We start from the raw sequence: 11,668 nt of genomic DNA on the forward strand, positions 1-11,668 counted from the left end.
ACTACCTCACTAACAAATTTTAAAGCACCATTTCTACTGTACTCTGTGCAGCCTGTCGTCTGGCTGTTTAACACACAGCTTTTCTTTCAATGGTACAATAATCATACTTATGAATACAAATTTTTTGTACCATACAAAGAATCGAGCCCGCGACACACAATCTTGGGACTAGATGGCGTTGTATAAATTGCCCAGGGATATTATTATTATATAAGTTGCATATATATATATATTTAATGAGTTAATGATATAAAAATGTAAATATGAAAATGTAATTATATAAAGTTTGAATAATTACGTAATCATAATGAGAGATTTAATTATATCCATTCACTACTTATTGTTGTTTCCTTTGTTTTAGATTTTTAACAAACTCGAATTATTAAAAATACTGCACCCACAGATTATAATACAAGTGTATGTTCCAACATTGACATTAGCAAAATCATCGGGAACCATACATAAAAAATATATATAATAAGGATAAAAAAAACAGCCAAATTTACCAGAATACTGTATTTCTAAAACGTCTCATAAAATTATACTGCCTACAAACTAGCAGGTCCCTACAGCAGAAACTTGCGTTCAGAAGACACGTTCCGTATAATATAATATTAATAAGTACATCACATGATCTCTCTATAAAAATTATGTCCATAAAAATAAAAACAACCTAATTAAATTTGCTGTCACTTTAAAATCTTCGCAAACATATCTTTCTCTCTTATATATCTACCGTCGTGACATTGACGTAAGCGTGGCGGATTGTGTATATGTCTGCCCCGGAATATTGAAATGTAGTCTCGTCCATCCAGTCCCTTATACGTGATGACATCCGCTCGACATCCATGAACATCTCTGGATGAACAGTACCACTGTTTCTTCCCATGTGCTTGATGATTCTTCATGTAGAATGTAAAACCGTTCAATATTAGCAGACCCGCGCCTGTCCTTCCTGGTATAAACTGCGCCGGAACTGATGAAAAAACACAAAATTAACCATACCTTGTGATTAAATTAATAAAACACAACACCTTGTTAAACAAATATATTTATTATCAACAATAATAATTGTGTATGCTGTTCTAAAATTATTTTATAGCATAAATTATATTAGAAAAGCATACACAGTAATATGAAGAATATAATTAAATGGCGGAATGGAATTTAGGATGTTGGATAGGTAAATAAATAGACAAGTCATTCCGCAGTTCTTTATTATGGGGTTAAGGTGGGTTGTTTTTATTTTATATTTATTTATTAATTTAATTAACAACAATATACAGATATCGACAATAAATAAAAAAAACATATTATACATAATATAAAAAATACTAAGTCATTAAATTCAAAAGTTCGATGTAATGGCACCATGGTTTTTTAAAGTTCATAAAAATAATTCAAAGGAAATCCAATTGATAGAGGCAGAAGTCTTTATGTAAATAAATACTATTCCATTTCTTTTATTAAATGTAACATTATATTATAAATAACTTCCAAATTTGCATCACAAAAATGTATCTTTATTTAACGTAAGAATGTAAAGTACATATGTACTTTTCCTGACCGTATTCCGTTCAAGTTTCTGAAAATTTGTAAAAGAAAGCCAATATTCTCCAGAATTGTATTGTTGATTTGATGTATTGGATTGTAAGTGGTTGGTTTTCTAATAAATAAATTACTTGTTACATAAAGATATGGCATGACTTTATCCACTGATCTTAAAAATAACTTATACCACACTTATTATTAAATAATAATTAAAAGTTGAACCTATTTAATAAGTTCATAATCATCATCATTTCAGCCATTTATTGTGCACTGATAACATTACTTCGTCTATTTTGATTATAATGCTCATATATCAAAATTAATAATGTTTAAAGTCAGTGTCATTAAACTTTAAAATATACATACACACAAACTGTAATAAAATGAAATTCATCAATCATCATTTAAATTTCATAGTAATAAGTTAATTCCTTTTATTTTATGTTAAAAGGATTATGAGTAGATGTGATTGTCAATTCAGCCATTTACCATTGCAGTACAAAAATATCATCATCAAGTGCATATATGTCATCATCATGAAATTCATCATCATTTCAGAATCCTATTTTGATGATGTCAGAAATTTTAATCGGCACACATCTGTTTTGTGGTATTTTGTGAAACTACGATCCTTATGAGTAGGCATCATCACTTCAACCATAATCTACTGATGAATTCCCTGGATATATATTTCTTATAAAAAATCAACTTAATTCATAATTAGTGATGTATTACTACATACACCATTATCTTCATCATGATCACCATCATCATCACGATCATCATGATCACCATCATCATCATCATCATCATCATCATTGCAACTTTAACAGTACCCATTGCTGTCTATAGAGAGGTTAGACTCTCAATATTGGCTGTTATATCTTATTATTTCTTAGTGTGTTAGGAGTCTATAGGAACCGTTTACCATCAGATGGACTGTATACTTGTTTGCCACCTGCATAGTATAAAAAAAATTATACTATACACCTCAATCTTACAATTAATTCACAATTGTGAATAACAAACATACAAATATTTGAAATTTTGCATACAACCAGTGCTGCCATAACATACACTTCTGCTCAGTGATCAAATCACCATACATTGTTACTTGTTATTTCGTTTGTAAATTAGAAACAAGTTAACTGTAACATTCACCAGAATAATTAATGAAATGACTGTAACTTTACCATCCGAGATTACAGTTGTATTCATTTATACGCACCACCTATATATGACCCTGGCATTGCCCATGTACTCATAATTTTATGAGTTATTAAATATATATATTAAAACAATATATATCCTATATTACTCTTCATTAATGCAGCCTTTTAATAGTGAAATACTTCTCAAATCCGACTATCCGATCACGTTGCTTATAAAATGCCATATCTGGCTTCCTAATATTGGTATAGATAAATACAGACATACAAACAGATAACAGAACAAACAAACAGAAGTGGGTCTTTTATTTATACCAGCAAATATCAGCATATCCAGTGTATAATTGAAGCCTACCTTTATATTGATAAAATTAAAATTCAACATACATAACAATACAAAAATTAGACCATAGGAAAATGACTGTGATAATAACAGCAAAATAAATATTATTAACAAAACTTAATGATAACCACCAAAATAATGGCAACTGTGGACAAACAAACCATCCAGATTGTAATAAGCTTTATTAGAGCTTATGGTCACGATAAAGAATTTTTTTTATCAGACTACTCTAATGCTGTTGGCCGCAGCTGGCTTTTACAGCTTCAGCGGATGATAGCGGGCAAGTGCAAATGGCACTCCAAGCCGCAGTAGGACTTATGGAGCACCTGAAGGCCAACTTTCGCCTGACGTATATGACTTTACTCTGATGGCACCACTAGGGATTCGAACCTCAGCTCGGCGGTCGTAATATCAATCCCCATTAGGATTGGATTGGGGATAGATCGAAGGGGAATTCTACTTAAATAATAAACTTAATAAGTATGATTACTTATCATATTGTTACATATATGCAACTATTTGCATGCCGGAACTATTTAATCATTTACCATTTGACGCTTGTCTACCAATGGAAGAAAATCAGCATCATTGCCGCATATAATAGTTTAAATTGATTGCCTTAGACATTAAAACCTCTCAAATTGATGGTATAAGGGAATTGAACTTTAATCTCAATTTCACAAACCAATCAACGAACACTATTCCAACAATCCTAAATTTCAGTGTGAAATATCTGGTATTATTGCAGATACTCAAAATATTGATATTATAAAATAAAATACACTGGTAACTGAAATAATTCTTAATATTATACATCTATTGGCAATCATCATCATTCCAGGATTAAGAACAACGTCAATCCACTGTTGAACTTAAAAATTCAGTTTATAACTACCTTAATAAATTCATGCCATATCTAGTGTATATTTATATGACTTTAATTTAACTTTCCATAGCTTTTAGCTTATATTATTATTACTTTATGAAAGCAGATCCACAAATGCTTGAAACATTATTGTATCATTGCAAGTACAATTTTGGAAGCATATTATTTAAATATATATAAATTATAACCCTTTCTATACTTTAATAATATGTATTAATATATATTTAGGTATAAAATTATAAGAATAGTATCAATTATTCATGCATTTATTGTAGACAACTGCCTCATCTCTCACAGTATGAAAATGAAAACATACATAAATGTACTCATGAAAAAACTATATTACAAATATTAACTTATTGGAAATCCTTCGTAATAAAACTTACTCGCTATTACTCACCAAACCGAAGCCAGGAACTGGGAATAGATGATTTTTAAAAGCGGGAACAAAAACTAACCTCAACACTTTCACTTCACAATGAAATTTACACTAAAACAACACTTATTGAAAACTTTAAGCCACACGTAGGAAGCTACACATTCGTATAATAGAATAATTCAAGAAATTCACGTGTTTTGAACACAATTTAAATAAATAACATTACAAACAATTTGACACAACAAGATATCGAGATAAAAAAAAGCACTGCTTCAAGACGTATTAAGCCGATTTATAGTACAAAACTATAATTATACGCGCGACTAACTCAATTTCGATGCATTTTGAAAAATCTAACAATTATCAAAGTAAAACAACAATAATTTATTTGGCATCGAAAGAGTTATTTTGACATTTACAAAGTACGTAAACCCTATTCCGAACTACGAAGAAACATTATCTCGAACAAGGTGAGAAGTTGAACGGTGATTCGTTTTTTTATATGAAAAGGACAAAAAGTTTGGGAATCATAGTGCATTAGTGAATAGTAATAATGAAATAGGTATACCAAATCAATTGGTGTACTTTTTATTCTTGTTTTTGTAAAACATATGATAGATTTTTTTATACTGAACGGAAAATATGCTAAATTATGCGTAACATAAGTTTTAAATTACAATTACACTGCATTGAATCAAATAAACATAAAACAATACGACATTAATTTATATACATTAAGTTGAAATTTTCAATAGGTGTCAATAACTATTTTAATTTACTCTGTTCTGTTATATTTAAATAAAAAAAAATTGTTTTATATATCAGTTATTTAATTAAATTTACAAGTTACTTTAGTTTCCTAGTTTAACTTTTGACATCATAGACATTATGCCTCAATAATATTTTGTTATTTTAGTGGTAATTATTCTAATGCTAACTTATCTTTTTAGGTACATAAATACATTTCAATGGGTTCGATTATTTCTGGAAAATTAACTTTATATCAGTGAGCGATTCTATTCCTTAGTCTTGGGTACGAGTGTGAAGGAGCCCTAACAAACGAGTCCATGTTTTGAAATTCTCCTCAAATGTTTAATGGGAATTAATATCGACAGATGGCGCTATTGTATTATAATCTGAATTATGAATATGGTGAATATTGTTCGTAGGAAATATCGATTAGTTAAAGCAATGTAAGTTTATTTATGCTGTGAAATTAGTTTATTTATTCACTCAATATAAGAAAGTTAGAAAAAAAAGTGGAGAATAGAGTTTGTTGTTATAATATAATATAAAGAAAATAGCTGATCCTATATTCATTTGAAGGTTTTAATTGTGTTTGTGGCGTGATTGACCATAAGTTAATAAAACTGTGTAAAAAGTAAACTGTAATATTTATATTATTTATTCAATTTATCTACAGTGTTTTATTTCAATCTAAAATGTTTAAGTTCTATTAAGTTTAGTGTAATAAGACAATACGTGCTGCACCCACTATTTGAGAAAATATGATTTGGACGCAATGATTACTTAGTATTTATTATGTACATTTACCTATTTACAAGGTTGGATTAGTAATAATGCTTAAACTTATTACTGTAAAATTCAAAAAGAGCGCCATCTGTTATAATATCTATTAACTATTAAATTCTGTCTAGTTGCTTTAGTTTCAAAGATATTTTTAGAGCATAAAATAATATAAAATACCTTTACTTACATTTCCTGCTCCCTATTGAAATCAAGAGACACAAATTTCTGATACGATAATTAGTAATTACATTCTCTGTATAGATGGCGCTTTGTAGTAATAGTTTAATCATTATGGAATGCTTAAGAAAATTTATTTTATTTATATTTTTGTAAATATTTGTGTCTCTTAATTCTATAAATGTGTAACACAATATTACTTGCAGGCAAAAAGTCGACTCCACGCACTGTTTCCAGTCGGTCACCCATCCAAATTTTGACGGCTCATCTCATCCGATCGCCGAAGTTTTTGCTTAACTTTGGTGATCGGATGAGAACCGGTATTATTTTTTTCAAACTACGATATTCATTTATTTATTCTTTATTGAACTTCTAAAAGTGTACAATAGGTGTGCATATGGCATTAAATATATATTTTTTTACTAGCTAACCATTGGATGAGAACATAAAGCAGTTGAAAGGTAGCGGTTAAAAGGATAAACCTGTAATTTTAGCTAAGTACTGGATTTGTAGGTATACATATGAGTATATTTTATAAAAACGTTTTTTTATATACAAATATAGTACGTATATAGAAAATAGCCAAATAAGATACACAAACTCTTAACATCAAATGTTACTATTGTATAGGAATCGAACTTGCGGCTAACGGAAAGTCCCACATTCTTCTAAACCTTTATCAGTTGGTCTCATTATTGTCAGATATAAACTAACTTTTTGTAATTATCACAGGATTTCTGTTTGGCTTTTCTATTACGCATGCAGGTATAGCAAATGTAGTTTCTATTTATATCAAACGAAAATACTGTATTAGTACTTTTCCATTAAAAGCGTACCAGTAAAGTTGTCTAATCCCACCCAATATCGAGTTCCACACGATACGACCCCAATCGGAATGGTAAATTTCAAAGCTAACTAATGCCACAGATATTTGAAAATACCTTACTGGAAGGTACTTACATTTCAATATTAATTACATGTAATCTACATTTTTTATTGCTATTTTATTTATCATTTACTAGCTGTTCCCGCGACTTCGTCAAGTGTTATGGTGATCTTGATCAAATAAAGAAATAAATTCTAACACAAACAACACAAAGAAAATAATTTCACAAATTTCCATACAAACTTACATCTCCTATTTTACCACCCTCACGCCAGAGCTTTAGTCATGGGTACCTACTAGACAAGTGATACAAATGCATAGATATATATATTTTATAAATAGAAACAATATTATACATAGAAAATATTATACATCCAAGGTACTAGGATCCATATCGCACGGTACAAACCATTTACATATTTGTTGTGCGCGGAATCAAACCCACGAACTTTATAAATAAGGCGGTGTGCTGAACCGCTAGACCACCGAACCCATAAATGCGAAACCTTATCTAAATTATAAATAAAATCAAATCTTTAGAGCCGTTTCCGAGATACATTAAACATATATACAAACATTGCTCGTTTAAAGTAATTGTATATTACCTGTACATTATCGGTACGAGCCGAGAAGGTAAAATATAACGAATATATGTGACATACAGAAGTACTGCGGAGTTTGCGGCACTTTGCGATTCCCATTTGTGCTGTAAGAAAGCTACGGATGAAAGATGGCGCCCGGCCGACCTGTATTTATTGTACCCTTTTGATAAATGAGGGTAATTTCAGCAATTTCGAAATAAATACACTTTTGTTATTTTTAGATGAATTTATAAGATGACAGCAAAATAAAGATAGGTACTGTGTCATGTTTTTCTTCTATATTTTCGTAGTAACATTGTACCTTTTCAACCCTTGGAAAAAGGTATTTTGAAGGGTCATTTTGTGTTCTTCTTTTATCTGTTTCTGGAAAGCTAGAAATGAAATGAAATCAAATTAATTTTGCAACAAACAAAGGTCTATATCAGTTGTAATTGTAAAATATGTATGTGTAATGTTTTGCCTGATTAAAATAAAATTTATATAAAAATTAATTAATTTATGAAATATCTAAATTGTGTATTTTAAGATCGAAATAAATTTAATTAGTTGCAAATTAAAGTATTTATCAATTTAATAGTTGGCAAGAACATAAAAAGTAGGTATGTAATCTCAGATAGTGTAGTCATATGTCTTTTCTATTATATTGTCTAACAAACCGTAGTTTTGGATTTAGATGTAGTTTCATAACTAATTTAAATACTAACATTACTATAATATTAATTTTGTGATTTGTTATTGTATCATATAACTTAATTTTTTTAGTAAGTAAGTAGTAAATTATATAAATGACGTAGTGGAGTAACTTGAAACAGTCATGCTCGCTATAAAGTTCAAACTTGTGGCGGCGTGGTGGGCCGGGTCGAGGTGCTCCCTCTAATATGGTAGAGTGCAATGATGGCTGGCACATCCGTCATACTCGTGAACAGCTGCTGCTTGTGTGACTGGTCTGTTCAGGTTGCGAACACTGATTAGATTTTTTAAATTTTTTTATATAGCATACGCGGGTGGTCATTCTATTCTCCCAAATTTTAATTTAAATGAAATAGTATTATTGTAAATATGTACAACATTAAGAAAAAAATACGAGCTGAGTTTCTTGTCAGTTCTTCTCATCTCGAAATCATTCCGAATTGACGGTAGATTTGACATATCATAAGAGTCTGTAATAGACCTACATGAATATAGATATTTTGAATTTAGAAGAAAAGATGTCACTAAAATATTACACATTTACAACACATTCATAACAACAATAATGGCCGTGACCAGAAAATTACTAAATATAATTCTTAAAATACTACACTACAGCACTAAATTAGGGCTATAAAGGCTATATTATCTAGCTATGTTCAACAGTATTAGAGGAGTCCGAAAAATGCTGCTAATTTTTTTTTTGTTTTTCTTTTTGTCCTTATCAGAAAGGCAAAGAGTCTAAGCCCATACAGCTGTCTCTTTGTCTTTCTCTCAGCTGGCTGTGTCTTTCCTATAAGGATATGAATACTGTAACAGAAGTTTTGTCATTTCATCTGTACTAAAACCTCTCGAATTTATAACAGACGCTTCTAGCGATTTCAATCCCGCTACAATAAAAGCAAATACCTCCTGGATTTGATTAGAGGGAATATTTCTCTCTGCCCGAGTCTCCGATAATGTTTATTTAAGTTTGTTTGTTTATCACTTTGTATAAATCTATTCCGTGCACCCCAATTATCAAATAAATTAATGTTAAATTCTAAACAGTTATTAATAAAATAAAATTAGTACTAACAAAAATTCTTTTAAAGTATATAATTATTATTAAAGTAATACAATACCTATTAAATAATAAATCAAAGTAAAAATAGTCAAATCTGTCATAATTTTATATCAGTATCTATACTGTCCTGTTTGGTTAGCTACTCGTACTTCGATTGAGAAGACTTGACAAGAAATTCATCTGCTAAATTTCTTTTCATTATTTTCGGTCTATACCTGGTCATTGTCTTTTAAGAATTATGACAGCTGTTTTGGTCATTAAATATTTGATTACTTGCTCATCGTTCCTTTTATAAAATTATATACTGTTTTGTTGTATTTTCTCTATGCTTTTGGTTGTCTGGAGATTGCTTTTAGCGATAAGACCGCCTTTGTACATATAGATATATTTAATTTTATATTTATAATTCTTATGTATTATTTTGCCATCTTGCAATAAAGAGTTTTTAAACAAATATGTAGTTTTAGTTATATTTAGTTATCAGTTTACTCCAGTCGACTTCGTCCGCGTAAAATATGATGAAAATAAATTGAGCAAATAATAAAAAATATATATTAATAATCTAACCCAATAAAAAAGTTTCATCGTTCTAGCTTCAAAAATGAAATTTCCATACATAATTCCATACAATTCAATCAACAGCCAAAAACTAAGTTTCAAACTACTATCTTTAAAATGAAGATACTTCCATACATACCATACATACATTACATCTCTCCTTTCAACCCCTTATAACCCTTTTTCTTGTTTTTTTTAATGCTACTTATATTAGTGTCATCATGTACCAATGATAAGATGTCGCTATACTGTAACCATTTATGGCTGAGTCCTGTGGCGGTAGGTACTGATATTTTCTAAACAGTCCTAAAAAATGGGTTTCGAAAAGATATATCTAGCTTTAAAAAATGACAATACATGGATTCAACATTTTAACTCCCGAAATTTTGACCCATTTTCGTTAATTATATTTAATCAATACGCAAAAAAATAAGAATGAAGTTTAAACTTTTAAAAAATTCCTCATTTTCAGTCTCTTATAACCCTTTTTAGCATTAAAAAGTAACCTATGTCCTATCTCAAGATCTAGACTTTAAATTTCATTTAAATCAGTTCAGAAGTTTTGGATTTTAAGACAGACAGACAGAGTCACTTTCACTTTCATAATATTAGTAAGGTATTTATTAAATAAACTGATATAAAAAGCGTAAGAGAAAAAGCTTCATCGTTCTAGCTAGTTAGAATTTCCATAAAAACTTTTATCTGCTATTTTATTATACCCCTTGAATGTTGACAATATGATATTTACAAATTTAAATGTCATATTTATTTATATTTAATAAACAGTTTAAACATTTCTTTAAATTCTTTTGAAAATTGGTGGTCCAGTTGGCCAATAACATAATAAAATTTTGTTAAATCAAAATAATAGATGTGATATTCTAAATTGCAAACTATCCCTCTACTTGCGCGAACCATATCTCTGACTCTACTGGCCATAATGGAGAAACGCGTATTCCGAACCTGAATAGCTCGGATGGAAAGGTAGATGTTGTTTCTTCCAAGGAAATGTTGTTCATATGTATTGACAACATTTTTAATATTATATGTTGTTTTGTTCTTTAAAAATATTAATAATATGTTCTTACGCTCTTGTCCAAGAGCAGGGTCATCAGTTATAGGCTATACCAGGATTATATTTATGTATTTATAAAATAAAATTGCAGAGCAAACGTTTATTCATTTAAATTCATAAGGAGACAACGGATTGACAATAATCAGTTGCGCGCGCAACTTATACAAATGACATATATGTTTATTTATGACATATGAGCGTTAATAAGTCGCATATCTAGTACAATACTGGTGTAATTCAGAAATTAAAAATTTTTGAAAATAGACTTAATAACACAATTATAAAGTAGACTTTCCAAAATATCAAATTTTTTAGTTAAGCCATTATTATAATAAGTGTGTATTCAACCGCATAAAGATAACCTTGCATTACCATTTTCAACCCCTTACAACCCTTTTTTCGCATTAAAAAGTAGCCTATGTCCTTCCTCGGCGTCTAGACTATATGGGTACCAAATTTCATTTAAATCAGTTCAGTAGTTTTGGCGTGAAAGCGAGACAGACAGACAGACAGACAGACAGACAGACAGAGTTACTTTCGCATTTATAATATTAGTAAGGATTTTACATTTGTCTTTATTTAATTTAATTTTAATTATTATTTGCACTTCTGTGACCCACATACGTTATTTGTACTATCTTGCTTTTGGTTGAGTGGAAGATATTTCTTTTAGAGATAACTCCTCCTTTGCTAACAATATTCCTTTATAGTTATTTTAATTTTATATTTAAAAGTGCAATAATCTATATCTATTAT

At 29.5% G+C, this 11,668-nt stretch overlaps 1 protein-coding gene across 1 annotated transcript in view; it reads right to left on the reverse strand.

The window, feature by feature from the left end:
- The window catches only part of LOC131847976 (uncharacterized), a gene marked incomplete at its 5' end in the record, with an annotated part of 29,134 nt that extends 24,751 nt beyond the window's left edge, over window positions 1-4,383 (reverse strand). The window contains one exon of the mRNA XM_059197705.1: window positions 4,350-4,383. Within this exon, the coding sequence (XP_059053688.1) occupies window positions 4,350-4,383 (34 nt within the window). The remainder of the gene's footprint in view (window positions 1-4,349) is intronic.
- Between the last annotated feature and the right edge of the window lie 7,285 nt (window positions 4,384-11,668).

The sequence above is a fragment of the Achroia grisella genome, unplaced genomic scaffold, assembly GCF_030625045.1.
Source record: "Achroia grisella isolate CSIRO2021 unplaced genomic scaffold, CSIRO_AGI_Agris_v1 utg544, whole genome shotgun sequence".
NCBI classification, from domain to species: domain Eukaryota; kingdom Metazoa; phylum Arthropoda; class Insecta; order Lepidoptera; family Pyralidae; genus Achroia; species Achroia grisella.